Source organism: Hesperophylax consimilis, chromosome 3, assembly GCF_061612785.1.
Source record: "Hesperophylax consimilis isolate HC1 chromosome 3, BYU_Hcon_1.0, whole genome shotgun sequence".
NCBI classification, from domain to species: domain Eukaryota; kingdom Metazoa; phylum Arthropoda; class Insecta; order Trichoptera; family Limnephilidae; genus Hesperophylax; species Hesperophylax consimilis.
Genome location: NC_142838.1, coordinates 10,709,030 through 10,732,370, shown reverse-complemented (window position 1 = coordinate 10,732,370; position 23,341 = coordinate 10,709,030). Strand labels below are relative to the sequence as shown.

Below are 23,341 nucleotides of genomic sequence, written 5' to 3'. Positions count from 1 at the left end.
AGAAAATAAGTAACTTTGTTTACATCACTACTTAATCAAAATGATTGACTTGTTTCGAAACTAATGTTTTAATCCTGACCATAACTAAACCACTGGCATCCTGACGAAGAAACCACATTATATGTAAGGCATATCGCTTTGCGTGTTGGCCTGTAGAAGATTAAAATGCTGACCCTATCACCGCATACTATGCCACCAAGCGACAAGTTTTGACGCAATGTATGTGTTCTAGGGCTAGTATTTCAGCTGCTCTTTAAACCTCGGCTTGAGAGACATTTATGTTTGTCAAGTTGCTCTCTGGTAGTAAGCCTGATAAACTAATCTGACTCAGTATACTGAAATATCAGCCCTTAGTGAAAAACTTCATGGACCACGTGTGCGACGTCTACATACAGGGATAGTTGCTAATGGATTACATATGCGACATCCACATACGGAATAGCCGCCGATGGATCACATATGCGACATCCGCTTATGAGGATAGCAGCTGATGGATCACATATGCGCCATTCGCTTATGGGGATAGCCGCCGATGGATCACATATGCGACATCCGCGTATCCCCGATGACCGCTGATGGATCACATATGCGCCACCCGCATAAAGGGATACTCGCCGTTGGATGACATGTGCGACATCCGCATACAGGGGCATACAGGGATAGCCGCCGATAGATCACATGCGACAGCCGCATAGATAAGGTTAAGCTTGACACGGTATGATTAGACAAATATTGCAATAAAAGTATAAAAATAAAAACAAATCGATTGTTTACAAAAAAATATTTATTTTATAATAAAAAAAAGGAATCCACAAGATCTCCCCACAGTAATTGCAAGTGAAAAAATTGACAAACAGTATGGAGAATTTCCCTCCCAACCTTTCATTACTTAATTAGCTACATTGTGGACCAATTCTGCATGACGGTGGTAAATGTTACCAACTCACTGCCGTTGAAGTCTCTACAGCTCAGTCTTCTTGGGGTTGCCCTTTCTGTCGTAGCCCTTCAGCTCGTTGGTGGCCTCCTTGGCGATGTACTTGATAAAGTCGTCCAGTTCGCGGCCGCCCTAGAAATAACAAGACAAAATAAATTACAGCTAGACCGTGAGAAAAAATAAATTATAGCTAGAATACGAGACTAAGGTAGGCGACACATTACACTATACGCATACACTACCAGTGGGAAAGTGTGGCAAGTGATATGCTGAAATAGGCCAAGCCACGAAAATATAGCGTGGCCTGTTCCACAGGCTTAAATTAATTATAGCTAGGCTGCAACACAAAATAAATTATAGCTAATTAATATTAACTAAATTAGACCCAAATGAGATTATGAATTTGGCACATTTGAGTAAATGTTCCTTATAAAAAAAATTATAATATCACTAAATAGAGTATTTTCACTGTTTTTTTTTTTTTTTCGAAAATAATTACAATAATGAATTTTGACTTTTTATTATGTTGACAAATTTTCAACGATTTAAATGTGCCATTTTCGATTTGCCGCTGAAACAACATGATCATTTTTATTCGTCTTACTAGACATTAGCGTTTTTTGTGTCATAATGCAATTTTCAATTGTAGCCAGTTGGAACCGTTTCGGGATGTGCAGTTTTAAATCTTTTTTTAAATCGATATGAATGAAATTAATAAAATTACATATTTTTAGTACGATAATCAGAAAAATAAATTTTTCCATGTTTTTGACGGTATTCTGGTATAGTATAAACATTCATATTTGTCATGTGTTCCGTTACAAGGTTCCATCAGACAGCTGTCACGCAATAATGAGCTCAACAGAAATCTACTCACAGTTGTTTATCATAATATGTATTACCATTGCCATAAAAAACCCTTTGGAACAACAAGGTTTCATCAGACACAGCACTGTCATGTGATAATGGGCTCCAGAGAGATCTACTCTAGAGTTTTTTATAGCATTACATTACCATTATCATAATGACTACTTTGTAATAACTACATAATAACCAGGTTCCACCAGACACAGTAATGTTGTGCTATTGATAAATAGACTGCTGTCACAAACCTCGTAGGCGATGGGGTTGCTCTTGGCATTCTTGGGCGCCCAGTAGAGGGTGGGGAAGCCGCGGACTTGGTAGGTGGGAGGCACGTCATTGTTGGAGGCGTCGATTTTCACGATCGCTACATCTTCGTCCAGCATCTGTTGGGAAATTTTGAGGTTAGTTTTGTTTATTATTCAAGAGGATATAATAAAAAATGGCAGGTTCGGATGGTTTAAAAAAAGGACAAAATGTACATTGTTGTTTTTTTTTTACTATAAAATTATTTAAAATATCTTTATGTATACATTTGTATTTAATTTTTTACAGTTTACCGGCTTCCCGTATAAGGTTCCCACCTAAAAAGATTTGGTTTTTCTGTATCTTAGAAACAGATATAAAAAAATCTACATAATTTGGAATCCTTGTAAAATATATTTAACCTTTGACATTCCAAGATATAAAACAAAACTTGTGTCACCATGACGGGTCACTGAGATACCCCCACGCATGGAATAGAGAAGAAAACTAGAAGTGACTTGTGGGCGTTCCAAATATTTGCCTATATTTAAATATTTCCAATACAAAACTGTTTGCGAAATTCAAAAGGGATAGAGATTTATGATTTTGGGCGAGTGTAAGTGAGATGGAGCGCTGGGCTATTGGGCTAAATGGAACTTGTATGGAAGGCACTTTTAGTGTTATTCTTTATTCTATGCCCCCACATATATTATCGACATAAAGAGAGTTTGTAGGCATACAAAAATTACCAATACATACTATAAATTCACTATTTTTTAAAGTATAGAGATTTTATATACCCTTGTTGGCAACGGGAAGATAAATAATAGATCAGATTTTATTGAAGTGAAACTTCTTTAGCCGCGTAATGAATTTTCGGGAACGTAGTAAAACCGAGTCAAGATCGAAACGAAAAAGCGGGTACCCCCACCACCGCTCACCGTTCAGAAAAATGGTGTACAAAATTCGTTGTAATTATTAAACAAGTTAAATAACGTATTTTCGCACAATTTCGCAAGTCCAGTATGGTCTAGTGGCTAGGATACCTGGCTCTCACCCAGGAGGCTCGGGTTCGATTCCCGGTACCGGAAATTATTTTTGGTCAATTTTCTGAGATACTGTTTTATTTAATTTGTGTTTTGATTATTTCAGGTGATATTTTTAAGAATTCATTTTATTAAATACAAGCAGTGACTTGAAAAAAATCATAAAATTGTTAATTTTTCAATATGGACTTTTGGCAGCCGGGATGTATTTATAATTTCACAATTATTTTAGGAATGCGGAAGCACATCATGCAAGATTCCCATTCTTGCGACCCGGGTTCGATTCCCGGGCAGTGCACTCCTTTTTTATGGAGAATCATTATTTTTCAAAGGAAGGATATTTTTGATATTGTATTTTAGCTCCAGTAGTATGAAATAAATTTTTATTTCATATTATATTCATATACCCCCACCACCGCTCACCGTTCAGAAAAATGGTGTACAAAATTCGTTGTAATTATTAAACAAGTTAAATAACGTATTTTCGCACAATTTCGCAAGTCCAGTATGGTCTAGTGGCTAGGATACCTGGCTCTCACCCAGGAGGCTCGGGTTCGATTCCCGGTACCGGAAATTATTTTTGGTCAATTTTCTGAGATACTGTTTTATTTAATTTGTGTTTTGATTATTTCAGGTGATATTTTTAAGAATTCATTTTATTAAATACAAGCAGTGACTTGAAAAAAATCATAAAATTGTTAATTTTTCAATATGGACTTTTGGCAGCCGGGATGTATTTATAATTTCACAATTATTTTAGGAATGCGGAAGCACATCATGCAAGATTCCCATTCTTGCGACCCGGGTTCGATTCCCGGGCAGTGCACTCCTTTTTTATGGAGAATCATTATTTTTCAAAGGAAGGATATTTTTGATATTGTATTTTAGCTCCAGTAGTATGAAAAAAATTTTTATTTCATATTATATTCATATACCCCCACCACCGCTCACCGTTCAGAAAAATGGTGTACAAAATTCGTTGTAATTATTAAATAAGTTAAATAACGTATTTTCGCACAATTGGTGCTCAGCGTGGTTGGCTTTCAATCAGTTAAGCGAGGTTCGATTCTCGGCTGTGGCATTTTTGAAGTGAAACCTTGTTGAGGTGGGGGAGCCGCTCACGAACGTTCTCTCCAGTGTTGCCAAACGTACGAGGTTCCTCGTACAAATACGAGATTTGTGGCCTTCCGTACGAGGTACGAGGAGACTATCAACCTCGTACAATTATGTACGAGATTTTGATAATTTGGCTATACGAACATTTTACATCACTATTATATAACAGTAAAAACTAGTGCCATCTATCAGAACTTATAGGAACTTCTTACACCAAAAATTACATTGCCGTATTTGCGCGATGATTATCTATGGTAGTTATCAAGTCCTAAATCCTACCCCCCTCCCCGAAGCGGGTTTTGTTTGCCAAGATCTTGTTTTGTTCAAGGTTTTCCGAAATGTAGGGAAATTCTAGGGAAATTTTGCCTCGAAATCTGGGGAAATAATTATTTTGGGCATACCATCCCTGGTACGAGGTTTGAAAGTCAAAGTACGAGATTTTTAGCTGCATCCGTACGAGGGAATTTTTTTTACGGTTGGCAACCCTGGTTCTCTCTCTTCTCTTCTTTCCTCTCTCTCAGACACCAGCGAACTGCGCCACGCAAAGCATCAGCTGCTTGGTTAGTATACTGCGTCGTGAGTGTAATACGAGTGAAATACGTAATTGATTGTGGTTCATACGGTTTGGTACAGAATTTCAGTGTTAAAAATGAGTAATGACGAGATAGAGGTGATGAACACATCAGTGGCACAAGAGGAAATATCCCCTGAGAATCACCAAAGAAGAGGAGAGTCTGATTCACACAGTGATGACATTAACATAAGGTAAATATAACCTATAAGAGTTGATAAATATTTCACAATCTATAATATTATTGTGCCAGCGTCTGGACGGTCTGGGCCCTGTGATTGGTCGAATTCAAATTGTCTGTTTCGGCTAAATTCCGACCCGATTTCATACTAAAAATCACCAGATTTTTTCAAAAGCATCGTTTCTGCTAATATAATTTTTGGATAATATCGAATAAAGTATGTTTTAGAAAGTTCACAATCCATTGGATTAATTACATTACAGTAAAATTTTTCCACAATTACGTTTTATATATTTGACGTCTGTTACATTCTAAGCATTCCAAGGTTCCTTAAAAATGTCAATCCCTCCTTTACCGGCCGCTGGAGTAGTTTCGCTATTGGCCGACAGAGCGCATAATAGCGATATACAAATTCGTACAATTTCATTTATTCAAACAACGATAATTATTTACGTGAAACTACCGTTTTAATACGCATTTACAAATAAAACAAACATTTGATTCAACTTAATGACAATAAACAACAACTTTTTGCATGTACGATTTTGAAAAATATTGATATTTAATATTATTTACGTAAATAATAATTTCGCACTATTTGACAGAATACCGACATGAAGTTAACAATACGCGGAAGTATAGGCACTGCCAACTCAATAAAATAATATGAAAGACAATCGGAAGATAGAAACGCTTCGTTGATTGTAAAATTAGCCAACAAATCTATATTCATCTGACATGAACTTATATGTATAATAAAACAATCATTTTGCCAGGTATACAATATATTATATATTAAGGTATTATTCGGAATCGCTGGACAAGGATAATACGAAATATTTTTAAATAAAACCTTCGGATTTACCATTAATATAAAAGGAATCTGAATGCATTTGGGAATTTTTTAATTTTAGCATTTTAATTTTTAATTACTTACGTAAAATTAAAATTCGCTTTCGTTGTATTGGATGACAGCCGGAATAATTTATATTGATGATATTTTCTTTTTTTAGTATTCCTGATGTGAGTGGCTAGAATTTTTACCATTTACTCTATGAAAAATACCAGGTAGGTGGTACTATTTTAGCCAAGCTCGAAAAATAAAACAAAGGTATTTTGGTTTCTTTTACAAGTAAGGAAATATTAAAAAAAGGTTATTATAGGTTAGGATAGGTTAGGTTGGGTGATGCTAGGTTAGGTTGGGTTGGATTAGTATAGTTCAAGTTAGTTTATAGGTTAGGTTAGATTAAGTTGGATTATTATAGGTTAGGATAAGTCAGGTTATGTTAGGTTAGGTAAAGTTAGTTTGGGTTATTATGGGTTAGGTTAGATTGGGTTATTATAGGTTAGGTTGGATTTGTATAGGTTAGGTTAGGTTAGGATAGGTTAGGTTAGGATTGGTTCGGTTAGGTTAGGTTGGGTTAGATTGGATTATTATAGGTTAGGTTAGGATATAGGTTAGGTTAGGTTGGATTATTATAGGTGAGGTTAGGTTAGGTCAGGTTAGATTATTATAGGTTAGGATAGGATATAGGTTAGGTTGGATTATTATAGGTTAGGTTAGGACATAGGTTAGGTTGGATAATTATAGGTTAGGCTGGATTATTATAGGTTAGTTTAGGTAATTATTCTTCTTCTTCAATGGCGCTACAGCCCATTTCGAGCCTTGGCCTCCTTTAACATGAGCCTCCACCGCCCTCTGTCCTCGGCCGTCGTCTTCCAATCTGCAACATGGAGTAGTCCTCTGGCATCTTTCCTGACATCGTCCTCCCATCTCAGCCTAGGTCTGCCCGCCTTTCGTTTGCCTCCCGGGTGTCCTGTTAGAACCTTCTTTGGTACACGTGTGCTTGGCATTCGGTGCACATGTCCGGCCCATCTTAGTCTTTGGAGCCGTAAATGAGTAGAGAGTCTGGGAGCTTGGTAGATGTCATATAGTTAATTATAGGTGAGGTTAAATTAAATAATAATGATAATAATAGCCAAATAAATCATTTGTGCTTTTTAAGTAGGCACTATTTTGCCGGAATATTGTATTACATTATATTTTTTTAATTTACGTTTTTCAATTGTCTCTAGCCGCTCATTTCAGGAATACCGACAAAATAAAATGTTATCAACAGAAATTATTCAGGCTGTCATCCCATACAGCGAAAGCGAATTTTCATTTTACGTAATTAAAAATTAAAAAGCTAAAATTAAAAATTTCCCAAATGCTGTTCGATTCCTTTTATAGTAATTAAGGTAAATCAGAAGGTATTATTTAAAAATATTTCGTATTTTCCGTTTCCAGCGATTCCGAATATTTACCTATATTAATTTACATTTAGCCATTTAGGCAATTATTCGGGAAAGGTAAAGTTTTACCCGAACAACTGTCATTCTTAATATGCATAAACTCCTTCCTGTTCCATGTTTTAACAATATATACTCATCCTCTCTCTGTGAATGACCTAATATCTACCTATTAAATGTAACTGTTGTTAGTATCACTTAAACTGGGCGAAGCCCAACCAAGTGCCGCCCGAAGGGCCTAGCAGAAAAAAACCCGCGGAGCGGGTTTTTAACTGCTAGTATAGTAGTATTGTTGGAATAGGATTGTTTAATATATTGGCGAGATTATATTAACAGTGAAATATGATGTAGGAATGTCGTTACAATCAAAGCAATGGCCAACAGGCGGCACAGACAGCGGAAAAAAGAATTAAAGCCTCCCAAACCTCAAGCTAAAACGGGAGCAGAACGTTGTAAAGCACACAGAGACCGTCAAAAACTTCGGCAATCTGCGGTAGCTGAAGCTATAACACCTGCTCCAGTTCCATCAAAAAAACGGAAAATCGTTCTAAATTCTACGTGTACTGCGAATTTATTGAGTCCCAATGATGGTCCAAAATACGTCCTACATGCAGCACAAATACATAACCAACATTCCATGCCAAAACCCGACAATATTCACCAGAATTCAATAAGGCAGCAGCAAAATAAAAATTTGCAAAAAAAAACTAATGCCTCCGAAATTGTAAGTTGATATGCCATGATTACATTGTTCGAATAAATTTATTTATTAATTAACATTGAATTAAATTTGGAAATTTACATTCAATGTATTAATTTTTCCAGGATTTTGATGAGATACAAGAGGCTCCTGTCCAAGAAGCCATAACTACACAACCGAATGATGATGATGCGAATAATGCCAATATTGTACGTATCAATTTCTGAAAAATTGCATTATAGATGAAAAAATTGATTTCGAATGAGTTTTCCAGTAAATTATATTTTCTGTTAACAGAATGTACACGATGACCATGAACTCCCGAATAGAGAATCACTGAGTGATGTTGATTCCGACATGGATATTGGAGAGCATTTCGATGGGCCACCGATAGAATTTGATAATGACTTTGTGCCTCCCTATAGTGGCTATGTGAATCACAAATTTGCACATAAACAATTTCAAAAAATGTTTGTGGAAAATCCTTTCGGCTATGCTTGTAGCGTTTGCGATCGGCTTTGGTTCGAAAAGGATTTAAAAAAGGCGACATCCGCTGATGAAACGATGCTTAAAAAAATAACGGTATGTTTAAAGCATAATGTGGATATTATCATAATTTTCTTAATGTCGTAACTCTTATCAATGTTTGAAATTAATGGTTAACATATTTTCCAGGCTCTTGCGAACATTGCTGATGCAAAACTATGTACTACATGCAAAAGGAGTATGCAGAATAAGAAAATTCCAACGCTAGCGACCTTCAATGGCTTCAAATATCCGGAAAGACCAGCCTATTTGCCTCAACTCAACCTCATTGCTGAAAGATTAATTTCGCCTAGACTACCATTCATGCAAATACGGCGAATAAGACACGTTAACGGTCAGTTCTGCATAAGTGGCCAGATCATCAATGTTCCTGTCTCGGTAGATAATATGGTGAGCGTTTTGCCAAGACATGTGGATGACGATTTTTGCATCAACGTACACATTAAAAAGAAATTAATCCATAAGTCGAGTTATTTGCAAGGGTTGGTGAAAAAAGGTGAAATTAAAGCTTGGTTACGGTATCTAGTTGATCAACCAATGTATAAATTTTATAAAATATCCATAAATAACTCTTTTCTCGGGAATATTGAGCAAGATATTCAAATAGACTACACGTCTGTACGAGAATCTAGCAATACAACGTTTAACAGTGATGAGAATGTCTCTCCTCAGATGTTTGATCATAGGAATGCTCCTCAAGTGGTTAACATTGAGGAATTGAGCGAACATATCCCAATCGAAGAAAGTCTTGTCGCGCAGCAGCATACTTTGCTCTGGAACGAAGACAAATTCTTACAAATCGCACCGGGTGAAAGAAACGTACCGAAAAGTTTGTTATTCGATAAACACGCAGAAGAACTTTCTTTCCCTTCGATCTACCTCGGACAATTTAGAGAGTTCAACCCAGAGATTAGTGTTACGCCTTTCATGATTGCCACGAGTGAATTACGGCGTTCTGACAGGAGAGGAGTTACGCCTAATAAACTTCTTTACGTTGCGGCAAAAATTATGCGTTTGAGGGTCAGCGAGTCTCTAAAGATTACTTTCAAACACATTGGGACAAATACAAATATAAGTAAAGAGACTATTATGTCTCCGGACTACATTAACAACTGCTTAGATAAGAACTTAGCTTTTTTAAAACCGATTCCAAATTCAGCTGCATATTGGTCTGAGCGCAAGCGGAATCTATTTGCAATGATGCGTCAGTTAGGGAGACCTACAATGTTTTTAACAATGAGTGCAAATGAAATCGGTTGGAAAAAATTGTTACAGACTTTGCATTTCTTGAAAGAACGTGTAAAATTGACAGAAGAGCAACTAGAAAATTTAAATTACTTTGATAAAACAACTTTGATTAATGAAGATGCAGTTAGTTGCGCACTCCATTTCGATAAATTAATTAACGTTATCTTTTCAATTTTACAATCGAAAAAATGTAGTCCATTTGGAAAATATAGAGTCATCAATTTCTTCAAGCGCATCGAATTTCAGCACCGAGGTAGTCCACATGTTCATTCACTTATATGGTTAGACAATGCTCCGAACGATCCACTAGGCGCAGATTACGAGGCTACTGTATCCCTCATAGATACTCTAATCTCAGTCTCTCCAGCTGAAGCTTCAGAAAATATTAGACTTCAAACTCACAAACATACATTTACGTGCTACAAAAATAACCAACCGAATCACTCTCCCACTTGCCGCTTTGATGCACCTTTTATGCCCATGCGTAAAACTGTCATTCTCACACCATTGGAGATAGATCATCCACAAATTCGAGAGCTAAAGAATCGTTATAAATTAATCAGGAAAAATCTAGAAGACATTGATTATGACAGCATTAATCATTTTTATGACTGCAACTTAATTACTTCGGATGAAGAGTACATTAACATTATACGAGCCGGCATAATGAGACCACGAGTATTTGTTAAACGACTTCCTTCGGAAAAATGGTATAATTTCTTCAATCCTTTCTTGTTAAATGTATTAGGATCTAACATGGACTTTCAATATATTATTGAAGAGTATTCGTGCGCACAATACGTTGTAGAATATGTCAACAAAACTAATAGAGGCATCAGCAATTTGCAGCGACAAATTGTAGAGGTTATTGACGAAAATCCGGACTTTGATATCGTTGAGGCACTCAGAAAACTTAGTGTTAACGTGCTCAATAGTGTTGAAATGACAAGTCAAGAGGCCGCTTGGTTTTTATTGCGGTTGCCAATGTCTAAAACGTCAGTAGCAGTCGTTTACATACCAACACTCTGGCCACAAGAGCGTGAACGAATTAGGAAAACAAATAAAGAACTTGAAGAACTTGGTTACGATTGCACTGACATTTGGAAACAAAATTGGTTTGACAAATATGAGAAGAGGCCGGAAGAACTCGAAGACGTAACGTTAGCACAATTTGTTTCGAAATATAATGTAGGTCCCAAAGGAAAAATTTCTGAAAGGAGAATACCACGAATAATTAGGTATAGAAATTACGACATGGGAAAAGACTTGGCAGACTATAAGAGGGAGATGGTTACTTTACACCTCAAGTTTAGAGTTGAAGAAACAGATGTTTTAGCAGACATGCAATTTCTACAATTATTTGAACAGAATGAGGCATTAATAATGGAACGTAGAAAAGAATTCGAGTCAAATTTAGACATTGCTAAAACTATGGAAATATGCGCTCAGTTATGTCGTGAAGAACTTCTTTATGATGACGACCGAAATCAAGTGAATGTCCATCAAGAGCCTGATCCGTATGAACAACTCCTGAATGATCCCCATTCAATTGCCAATCTTGATTTGCGGCAAGCATCATTGAACAAACTTGGTGCAATTGCCAGGAAAAAAGATAACATTATGGAGAATGACAAGTTTAATGATTTAATGAGATTAACAAATGAGAAGCAATTCGAATTGTTACAACACTGTATACATTTAAATCAAACAGAAAACGCATTACCCTTACACTTATTCTTAACCGGGCCAGCAGGATGTGGAAAAACATTCACCATCAAATTATTAATGGAGATTTTCAACCGATTTTCTAATACTGATGGGTATTTAAACGCTTATATTGCTTGCGCATCAACAGGAAAGGCAGCAGTAGCTATTGGGGGCACAACAGTTCATACGGCTTTCAAAATATCACCGGCGAATCGAATTCCACTATCAAATGAACTGAAATTTTTATATCGAACACTTTTCAAGTACGTGAAAGTAATAGTTATCGATGAAGTGAGTATGATTGGTGCTGAGATGTTAGAACGAATAGATTTAAGACTGAGAGAGATAACAGGTCATTATGATTCCTTATTCGGTGGTATGAATATGATCTTTATCGGAGATTTGAGACAATTGCCACCAGTGAGAGCAACTCCTATTTATAAGCAAAAAATACAAAGAATAGGTGGTAATCAGTTATGGAGGAGTATTAAATTTTATGAACTGACAGAGGTTATGAGACAAGAAAATGAATGTTTCTCATCAGCCTTAACGAAAATTGGTAACGGGGAAATTTTGACCAGACAACAACTGGAACTCATTGAATCAAGGTTCGTTACGAATGAGGATGCCCATAATCTTTGTCCCAATGGAGTTAGATTATACTATGATAATTATTCTGCCGATACTTACAATCTTTCTGTATTGAACTCATGTGAGAATAAGAAAGATTCTATCGCTGACGATGAAATAATCGGTTGGGGTAATGATTTTCAAAAAGAACGAGATGCAAGACTCAAACTACATCAACTGTCATCAATTGATACTGGTGGCCTCCCGTACCAAATCGTTTTTGCTTTGAACAAACCATATTTAATCACAACGAATATCGATGTAACAGATGGATTAGCAAATGGAGCAGTCGGTAAATTGGTCTATGTTGAGTTAGATGATCAAAGCCACAAAATTATCAGAGTTTGGCTAATTTTTCCAAAAGGTGTAGGAAGACGGACACGTAGTAAAACAGCTCAATATGCTACTCGACTAGGAATAAGTAATGACGCAACTCCGATAAGTCGTAGGTCAGCGACTTTCCCATTATACAAAACTAAATCACACAGTAAAATCCAAGCAAAGAGAAACCATTTTCCACTTAAGCCAGCATGCGCAATGACTATTCACAAGTCGCAAGGAGGAACGTACGATAGTGTTGTGTATACGTATAGCAAGAAACATTCGCAATCCTTGGTTTATGTAGCTTTATCAAGAGTTACAAGTCCTCAAGGTCTCTATATTGTGCCTGCAGAAAATCAGGTTTTATTCCATCACGGACGACGCGAAGACACATCAGTAGCTCAATTGAGAAGAGAATTTGACAGACTTTCTACGGTTCGTTTAAAAACTCTCGATCTAGTACTGTTAGAAAATATTGAGAAAGGAGATATGACGATATTCTCATTCAATTGTCAAAGTATTAACAAACATGCAACAGATTTACGAGGTAATGTTCTAAAAAATTCGGACATATTGATGCTTTCCGAAACTTGGCTTGACGATGACAGGCATGTTAATGTTGAAAATTTTGATTGCATTGTACAATACAAGAGACCCAGTGTTAGAGCGGGTGGTGTCGGTATATATCAAAATGTAAATAGACTCCAACATGTTGTGGTAAAACATAATGACGTTCATGCCCGTAACCATGAATTCGTTTCTAGTCATACATCCTCCGTTGGGGATTTGTGTGCTGCAGAATGCTCTCTGGCTAATGGGGAAAAAATTATTATGGTGTCAATTTATATCTCACCAGGTAAATCGATTACTGATATCAAAGATTTTATCCACCATGTGCTTCTGCCATACACAGAGGGTGGTTCGAGGCTATTGAATAAGAATTATCACGAAATTCCTATGATCATTTCGGGAGATTTTAATGTTAATTTTGCGAGGGAAGAATCTGTAGAGTTATTGAACTTTTTCAAAAACACCCTCAATTTGGATATTGTTAATGATAGGAACACTAGCACGACTAGACACGGGACAACAATCGATGCAGTTTTTGCACGATTCATTAAGGATTTAAGTGCTCATGTATATATCTCGCACTTTAGTTACCATAACCCAATTATCACGACATTAGGAAATGATATTCATGAAATTGACAATGAAAATGGCACATGATTGGTAAATTGTCATTGTAATTTCTTTGTAATTTTTAATTGTAATATTGTTATTTATGTAATATTGTATACTTGTGAATAAATTGAAAATTTTTGGAACTATACATTAATCGAACGTCATTCATCTATAAGAAAATATTAGAAAAAGCAAATCCATGCTTCGTCGTTGAATTATTTAACCTCTAATTTTCAAACTAACCTAAGAGAGAAAATAGAGATGATGAAATGAAACTAGAGAGAGAGGAATACTAGAAGTTTCACTTCTGTCTTGCGTAGGCTTGACACACCCACTTTTTTATCTTTGTAATGATTGACGTACCTTTAATCCCAACTCATCATAGATGGGGGTGAGTTTCTTGCAATGTCCACACCACGGGGCATAGAACTCGATGAGGGTGTCCTTGCCATTGTCGTTGACAATCTCGTTGAAGGTGGTTCCCACGGCAACCTTGACGGGCTCGTCGTTGGACTCAGGGACGGGCTCCGATTTGATATAGGGAGTCAGGTCTCCGTTCTGCAGCTTGTTGAGGAACTCCTGGAAGTTCTCAATGCTAGAATAGAAGAGGAAATGTTTTATTACATGTCGTATTGTTGGTTCCACACAAAACCTAACTATATCATATCATGTTCTGTTTTATTCGGTTAGCCATAATATTGAATTGGTTGGGAAAGAGAAGAAGAGGTAAACACAGATGAGATGGATTGACAATTTGAAGACAACTGCTTTGGATGAATGAAAGCTGCAAAGGATCCACAAAACTAGAAAAAATTGGACAATGCCTTGTAATGTATTAAATTCAACGGCCAACGGAAGACAGGAAACCCCGCACCCCCGCTCTCTTCCTTACCCCCGCAAACACGTGCCCACCGAAGATTTGGACAGGAAACCCCTCCACACCGCTCTCTACCGGACCGTCGCTAGGGAGCCAAGTGCACGTAGGCCATTGAGGTTATAAAAACAAAGTAGAGCGCCCGTTAACGACAGTTATGCACAAAAACTCGAGGAATGAAGTCACGCGGAGACGCAGCGATACTTAGACCAGCGCGCGAATTCTAGATCACACGTTGTATTTACAACACAAACTCCCGCGCAAAATAACAATAGACCGGTACGGCTTCCCAACAACGAGTGCAAGTGAACACAATACTAGTGCTTAAACGATACAAATAGCGACAAGCTCGTGCAGTGATGAACATTTTACAAACACCTAACAAGTTGGACCTCCCGGACACAGTGCCGGACAATTCAGCCTGCGGCTTCAACACCGGGCTAAGGTAGCCTCAGGCGTCGCCACACCTCACCACGAGTTCAACACCGGGCTAAGGTAGCCCCAGGCGTCGCCACACCTCACCACGAGTTCAACACCAATCGACTACAGCTACCAAGTAATGTACCACGGATTCCCCCTTTACGTCGTAAACAATCTTAAACGGTAGTAGAGCCAAACTAGGTAGGACATGTACTTGTATATCTGTCCATAAAATCAACAATATATATGTATCTTAATGTCGAAAATCACATGTTTCTTTTAACAAACCTATCCAATACAATGATACTGGGTTGAGGACTGCACCCCTGAAGGACCGAGCATAGCCGCGGAGCAATTGAGGCACCCGATTCAGAGGTAAGCCAGTAAGGTTTGCCGAGGTGAGAATATAATATTCAAAACGTTACAGCCTACGTCCAAAGCCAGACGTATCCGGTAAAGGTATTATGAGCTCAATATAAGTTAATACGTATATGGATGCTATACAAACCGTGTGTATTGGCATAACTGCAAGTTATTTGCTCAATTGGTGGCTATTTTGGTTGCAAAATATTTGCTAAAAAGTGCTTATTCATTATTTATAGTATAAAATCTAATTTTGGTCGATGCTGTTTTATATTTACACATCAGCAGTTTGCAAGTACGCTGGCAATCTATAATTGGGTCTCTGAAGAGATAAACCGATAAGAAGTTTATCGATAACCCTAAGTAAGGTCGATTTTATCTTACTTCTAATATGTAAATTACGTATACATATTGAATAAATAATCATTTTCATCAGCCTGCCTGGATGATCCTAGGAGAAAGGTCACTAGGCAAATTAATAGGTTCAATGGCAGTCTTGGACAGTGAAAGCTTGGAAAACTCAGACACGTAAACTTGGAAAGTTCTGTCACCCATATTCAACACGCTATAAACTTTAAAACAAGAGTGGGTAGTCAAAAATGCAAGCGGACAATAATTATTTATTTATTTAAGTACAGGGCCAGCATAAAACAACACGTTCCGACAGTTAGAGGATTTTCAGTGAGCATTGTAAGTTATATTGACACACATGCCAATTGGTCGATGTGGAATTGCCAACTCCGCCATTTGGCAATGACCTCTGAACACTTTCTAGGAAATAGAAAATTTGTATTTAATCCCTCAGGCTAATTTGTTCACTTTTGGGAAGAAGCTCATAGGTCTTATAGAAATCGTTGTGTCTCCCTTACTTTCATGGTGAGAAATATGATCTAAACGGTGTTAGAAAGAGAAAACACCACGCTTTATATTCAAATCTAGAAGTTAACCACAGGAGAATTAAAATGAACACTTCTATGAAACCAAAGTTTTCAACCGCAATCTGAGTAAAATCTATGAAACTTTGAGAATTTTTTATTAATTATTTTTAAATGAAACGACAAAAAAGTTAGGTGATAATAAAGTTTATAATACATTTGCCTAATAAAATGGGTTATTTTTTTTATTAATCGGTAATCGGTTTGTTTAGAAAAAAAGTAAGGTGAGCCATTTTTATAAGTTTTTTATGTTTGCATTCCGAGTTTTAATATTTCAAAAAGTATATGTTTATTTCTAACAATGAAATTTGGAAGCGTATTTCATCACCTTTCAAAAACAGAAATATTAGGATTTTATTGCAAAGCGGAAATACTCTAAACCTTCTGACAGAATATGTCAGTCCAGAGGCCTAAGGGGTTGGAACAAAATACATGAAGAAGTCGCCTCTGACATGGAACGAGTGATGCCTTCTACTCTCTCTGCCTACCAATGTGCACAGAAACTGCAAACCAACTATTTATCAGTAAAATTGTAATTACCTGAATTCTTCCGACATGACAAACTTCTGTTCGACGGCATTGTAGGCGAGCACCACAGGTTTATCGCCCTTGACGAAGTCCACTCCAAACTCGTTCAGCTCCTGGGTGAAGTCGTCCTTGGAGCTGATGGCGAAGGTGAAGTCATCTGAGAACTCCTTGGCTACCTGCACACATTAACCATAAATAATAATTAGTACCATAGAACAAGAGTGTTGCAGTATTGCAAAAATAAAAAAAATATGTTGTTTTTATTATCATGCTCATAAATCAACAGTTGTTAACAACTGTTCACCTTCACTAACACATAAAATAATGTTTTTCCAAAGATAACTTTTTATCGCTGGTATAATGTTTCAGTAAGAAAAAAAATAATAGTAAATAATAGTAAACACTTAATTTAAATGTTGTAAAAAAATAAATGCATATTATAAAGCAAAATCCTAATGTGAGAAAGTACCTACCTATCTGAGGTTTATTTATGGCCCAATGTGGCAATTTACTTATCGCAGTGGAGACAGTTCATTTTACGAGTTTTTGTATGTTGACTGGGAAGATAATATAGATTGATAGCTAACTAAACATTTTAAAGGTAATATTTTTTACACATGAAAATTATTGTTGATTTGAATTTAATAATTTTCAGTACAGGTTGGTTAGTTGCAGTCCTACCAGAATCTTGTCGGAAGAAGAATTCGTTTAATAGAATTCCAGTTAATATCTGGATAGATAGTTACGATTTTAACAGAACTACAAAATTGAAATCTGGATTATGTACAAACCTTCAAGATTCGGTTCCTCCAGTAGTTGGTTCCCTTGACGTTCTTGACGTAATCCACACTGTAGTAGGCAATCACGAGGGGTTTCTTGAAGTCGGAAGCGGTGTCCTTCACGCGGTGTCCCACCAAACCATGGCTACAATACAACATTGAATTTAATAAAGCTACACTTAACATAAGGAAAGTATTTTAACCGATCCTTGATGCAACAATTAAAATTAATAAAATAACATTTAAAATAAGTATTTTAACCGATCCTTGAAGCATGCTATCAATGGTAGAACTATTTAGTATGTATTTATGTACTTACAAGTTCTTGGTGATGAACTGGTTGATATCGATGGAATCAGCTGGTCCAGAGTACACAACGGAGTCATCTTCAAACTTGTTTGCCAAGTGCTTGGGACGGTACAGGACGATGGCATCTCTGGAAAAGATAACAGATAAAAACATAAACAAAGATTTTGATAACTTTGATTACATACACAGAGCCCTAGTTGATAAGGGTCAGAGGCATTCAATCTTCTTTAACGAAAAAGAGGTAAGATTCATAGGAAAAGATCGACATCTTATCTTTCAGGTTTTTTTTATCTAAAAAAAAGGCAAAGTAGATTCATTTAGCAGATTTTATGTTATCTTCTATCAGTTGTAAAAATGAACATACATAACAGATATGTATAAAGGTTGACTGGTGCTCAATGCGAAACCTTGCGTTTTTTTACTAGAAGAGCTGCTTATGAAAATAGAAGTACTTTTACTTTTTACAATAGGTAAGTAATGAAATACAGAGATATGGAAGGGGAGTAAAGGAGAAATTGGGGGGTTGGCCCCGCTGGTATGTGATTCGCAGTCATTTGGTTATATTCCACTATCTAAATTATAATAGAAGGTGACAAATAATAAGGAAAATAATGAAAAAATACTAAATATTATAAGGAATTGTACTAATTTTAGTTCTTGCGTTCCTTACTATTTTATCTCTTATCTTTATTATTACTATAAATACATGGTGGTTTATTATTGATACAAATTCACATGAAATTTTCTGCTTCTAAGTGTTCCCTGTAATGCATTGTTTTTATACGTGTTTCACAATCACACCGTGATATTTTGGGTGGTAGTTTATTCATGAAAATCTATGGAAAAAATCCTAAAAAGTTTTTTAAACAAAGCAACTCTAATTATCAAAAAAAAATATAGTAAAAATCAGTGTAATCATAGCTTTTACTTTTCATGTAATGTACATGTTCGGATAATAAAATGGCCACCCTCACATTTCAAATCTTAAATAGAACAGGTGACCGAGTGGGAAGAAATAATAATAAATATAAAGGTGTGTTTATAGAAATGCTTTGAAAACCAAACAAAAATAAGAGATTTATCAAAACTTTTTTACTCGGGCACTAATGAAAAAAGTTTTTCATGAATAATTCACCCCCCAAAGTTTTGCGGCATGAGTATGGTGTATTTTGCATTTTGTACTAGTTGCCCTAAAGAAAATAAATATTTTGTTGAGTTTTAATAGTAGTTTCCATAAAAGCATTATTCTGTAAAAAAAATCCCTGTTCGCACATTTTAAAGAACGAAGTGAAAAACTTGGAAACCAAAACATTTAAAAAATTCTCAAAAGCTTTATTTTAAATTTTGGACAGGAATCCAACCTAATATTACTTAGGGATCCAAAGCGATTGGCTTTTTATAATGTTGTATAAATCAATAAAGGGAGAATAGAAACAATAATTTGTGTTAAGTTTTAATATTATGCTTACGTTTGTCCCTGCGCCTTGAGCACGGCAGAGTTAGTGGACTGACCGAAGCGCACCTTCTCACGCAGCTTGTCAGCCAGGGCGAGGAAAGCTCCCTTCAGGTCGGATTCCTTCTCGAAGAAGCCGACGACACCGACCTCATCCTTGGCGATGAACTTCTCGAACTCCTCCACGGACTCCAGGGACTTGGAGCTGGGGCCTACCTGGGCCCTCATGTACTTGGCAATTCCGGCTGGAATTCAAAACAAATTATTATAGATTTCAACATATTCTAGAAATTTCCATCAGTCGTTATTTCGATGCTGAAATTTGTGATCCCCAATTTTCCTGAGAAACCTGGAAATAGAATGACTTTCTTCCGACTCTCCCACCAATCACTTTTAACAATTTCAGTTAGGCAAATAGTTGAAAGGGGCGCCCAGAGTCTTTGATAGCCTATCATAATTAAGAGACTTATCTGTGCATCTCTTTAAAAGAAATTATGCAAAATCACATTCGGCCAATTAGCAGTTATATAGGTGTAAATATAAACTTCTAAAGCATATGAATAATTATTGTTGACAGCATTTAAATTTAACTTGAAACCGAAAAGGACTTTTCAATTAATGTGAAGATTTATGCCGAGAAAAACCACTATCGATTTTCAGTATTACAAGATAACCAGTAGAAATTTTTCAATAAGTCAATAAAAATTTTAGTATCGATAAATAATATTTGTAAATATCTGTTTTAAAGCCGTCTAAAGTAAGCGTTTTGATGTGGCATTATAAGCATAGATTACAGGATTAAGAGGATGTGTCACAATTTTTACGTTACAACCGTGAAGTAAAAAATGACATTGGTGGTTACAAAATCCGATTGCGCATTATAATAATGATTGGATTATTTGTATAGCGCCATTTTCGTGATAAAATCACCACAAGGGTGCTTGTGCTCAGCTTAAAAATTGACATATTTTTAAGTTGAGAAATATTTTGGTGACAATACACATTAAAAAATTATAATTTTCTATGTTACTAATAATACAGCTCATGTTCATGATTTTTTTAGTATCGTGGATTTTAATGTATTTTTAATGAGGGCAAATTACCTGAGCTGTAATGCAAATTACAGTAAATGTTCGATTTTTAGCTATTTATGCAAATTCAGCAATTTAGTCATTTGTTATGGAGACATACAACGCATATAGTTTAAACCTAATTGACTTATCATTTTAGAACAAATGGTCTGGCAATGAGTATTACGAAATATTTACGTAAATTGTTACTTTTTGTACAAAAGACGAATAATCATTCTTTTACAAAAATATGTAAAATTTTAAATACAGAGGCCTTTTAGTATGAATTAAAAAAACACAACATAAAAACAATAAAAAAACACTTTTTTCATTTACGATTATGAAAAACAGTGCTATTTAATATTATTTGTGTAAATATTAATTTACATGAAAATCTGCAAACTGACACCATTTCGGAAGAACACCGATTTGAAATTCACATTCGTTTGTAGGTACTGCCAACCTAACAAAAGAAACCACGAAACACATAGGCCCAGTATATAAGTCAGTCCGCATCCTTGCTATGTGCGACATTCCTTGTGCAAATTTAAGCGGGCTAAATCGGCCGCTTAAGCCTTGGTAAGCAAAAAGGAACTATTCTGCGTCCATATCAAGGATAAGGACTGACTAATATACCAGGCCTACGTGTTTCGTGTTTTCTTTTTTTAGGTTGGCAGTACCTACAAACAAATGCAAATTTCACATTGGTGTTCTTCCGAAATGATTTACCTTTTATTTTTTAATATTAAATAGCACTATTTTTCATAATCGCAAATGCAAAAAGTTTTTTTTATTGTCATTAAGTTGTTTTTTTTTTAAAATGAATATTAAAAATGTTAATTGTAAGTAAAATTTTACCGAAAAGTGCTTGAAAATCAACGCAATAAATATATTTTTATTTGGTCTAGGCTTTTTAAATTGAACATAGACGACTCACAAAGTAATGTGAAAAGTTATTGTAGAAAGCAATCACTTTGTGGTTTGACATATTTAATAAAATAAAATACTTTTTTGTTTTAAAACCACGATATTTATTAATTTAAGAACCGACCGGTTTCGCTTTACTTAAGCATCATCAGGGTATTAATTTGTACCCTGATGATGCTTAAGTAAAGCGAAACCGGTCGGTTCTTAAATTAATAAATATCGTGGTTTTAAAACAAAAAAGTATTTTATTTTATTAAATGTGAAAAGTGTTAAATTGAACAAAGCCAACTCATAAAGTAATGTGAAAAGTTTTAAAAAGCATCATCTGAAAAATTATAATTAGAATTTGATTTTAAATGGCATACCTGCTTCACGAGGTCCGCTGTAGTCTCTGGACACTTCTCCGTGACGGAAGATCTTGAGTGTTGGGTATCCGGTGACGGAGTACTTGGAGCAGGTGTCCTTGCCTCCCTCGGTACAGTCTACCTTCACCATGGCAATCTCCGGCTCATTTCCCTTGAGGAGTTCGGCGGCTTTCGCGTACTCTGGCTTCAGCCTCTTGCAATGGCCACACCTTTTGAAAATAAAAAAAAGAATAATTAAAAATATATAGTTTATTAGATTAATCTTTTTACGCGTGGAAAGAAAGTTTCAAAGGTGGGTATACATTTTAGTGTTTTTAAAACAGCAATAATTGAGGTCAGTAGATGAGATGGATTAGGTTTAATATGAAGAAGAGATTGTTTTCAAGAATTTTTGATGACTACATATTTTATATAAAGATTTTCGGGTTTAATTTGATAAACATGGTATGATTCTAAGACAAGGTGGATAAAGTTAGCTTTTTAATTAGTCAGACTCTAATGAAACAGGAAAACAACTTACCATGGCGCATAAAACATAACTACCGCGGTATCAATATCCTTCATTCTTGAAGCGAAATCTGAATCAACTAAATCTAATACATCTTCTTCAGCGGCATAAGAAGTTCCTAATAATGAACATAGCACAATTACTATGATAGTTGACTTCATTGTTAGAAAAATTATGCCGGTACCGGCAAACAGTACTACACTCAAAAGTACGTGACAGGAAAATACGTGTACAATCTGAAGCTTACCAAAGAAGAAGTCTTTTTATTGACACATCAAGGAACTAAACCTGTGGCTGTTTCTGATTGGTTGAAATCATTGACATGGCAGTTGAAAGGACTTCCACGAGCGTTGAATCTATTATGCAATAATAACCTTTATCGTACTTTGTCATGGAGATTTGTTTTTAATGTACATAAAAAATTATTTAAAACATTGAACAGCTCGATGGCGTCGAAAAGAAATAAAATAAAACTAACGTTTTCCCTCAACGGAGACAGGGATTTGAAAGCTTTTATTATTGTTAACTAATAAAAATTTTATTATTTGCCTACAGACACTTCTGAAATCTGAGATACAGAGTTCTGTGAAATCACATTAAAAAAATATTTTTATTTAGAATTGATGGTTCCGCATCGTTTATTAACTAATTAACTAACCATCACGTCGTTTTTCGAAGGGGTAGGCACAGAGGACAGATCACCAAACAACTCAGTCTTGGCACACAATCCTTGCCTCATTCACATTCATACATCATCTCATATTTACTTTTCTATTAATCTTACGCCTAACATGGCCAGACTCAAGAATCAGATTCACTTGATCGTGTCACGTCTTACTCGGGCTTCCCCGACTTCTTCTATAATTCACATATTCGTCATATACTCTCCTTACACCCCTTTCTTCTTTAATTCGCTCTACATGCCCAACCCAACACTGTTAAATTTTTTTTTTTAATTTTTACTCCAGATCTCGGGGAGGGTGGTGCAATCCCACGAGCTCCATATTATACATAGAATATATTATATAAAGTAAATAAAATAAAGAAATATTGTAAGATAATACATACACAATAAACGAAAACAAAAGACCATAATAATAAAATGAAAAAGTTAAAATAATAATAATAATAATTTTAATTATTAAAAGACATTACACGACCAAGTGAACCAAATACTTGAGTCGGTCCATGCCAAGAGTCGGAATAACAGAAGGGCATGTGTGAGACGA

General features: G+C 35.8%; 2 protein-coding genes across 2 annotated transcripts; one reads left to right on the top strand and one right to left on the bottom strand.

Moving 5' to 3' along the window:
• Positions 1-766: 766 nt before the first annotated feature.
• On the bottom strand, positions 767-22,363 carry ERp60 (disulfide-isomerase A3). The gene is made up of 9 exons (XM_089647877.1): positions 22,125-22,363; positions 21,605-21,813; positions 19,259-19,487; positions 17,800-17,916; positions 17,493-17,625; positions 16,714-16,877; positions 13,945-14,176; positions 2,047-2,181; positions 767-1,066 (listed from the first exon to the last, which is right to left on the bottom strand). The coding sequence occupies exons 1-9, from the start codon at positions 22,271-22,273 to the stop codon at positions 962-964; spliced, it is 1,473 nt and encodes a 490-aa protein (XP_089504003.1). The 5' UTR covers positions 22,274-22,363; the 3' UTR covers positions 767-961.
• Positions 8,026-11,611, top strand: LOC149424933 (uncharacterized). Its single transcript, XM_089646607.1, has 5 exons — positions 8,026-8,156; positions 8,245-8,529; positions 8,623-9,111; positions 9,208-10,896; positions 11,597-11,611. Exons 2-5 carry the CDS (start codon positions 8,305-8,307, stop codon positions 11,609-11,611), a joined length of 2,418 nt encoding a protein of 805 aa, XP_089502733.1. The 5' UTR covers positions 8,026-8,156; positions 8,245-8,304.
• Positions 22,364-23,341: the final 978 nt, after the last annotated feature.

Bases quoted from the DNA above. Each gene is read 5' to 3' on its own strand.
- LOC149424933 (XM_089646607.1), top strand. From the start codon at position 8,305: ATGGATATTGGAGAGCATTTCGATGGGCCACCGATAGAATTTGATAAT. The intron at 8,530-8,622 runs GTATGTTTAAAG...CATATTTTCCAG, and splicing joins CGATGCTTAAAAAAATAACG to GCTCTTGCGAACATTGCTGA. The intron at 9,112-9,207 runs GTACGAGAATCT...GTTAACATTGAG, and splicing joins TTCAAATAGACTACACGTCT to GAATTGAGCGAACATATCCC.
- ERp60 (XM_089647877.1), bottom strand. From the start codon at position 22,273: ATGAAGTCAACTATCATAGTAATTGTGCTATGTTCATTATTAGGAACT. The intron at 19,488-21,604 runs GTATGCCATTTA...TTTGAATTCCAG, and splicing joins CAGCGGACCTCGTGAAGCAG to CCGGAATTGCCAAGTACATG. The intron at 17,917-19,258 runs GTAAGCATAATA...TATCTTTTCCAG, and splicing joins CTCAAGGCGCAGGGACAAAC to AGATGCCATCGTCCTGTACC.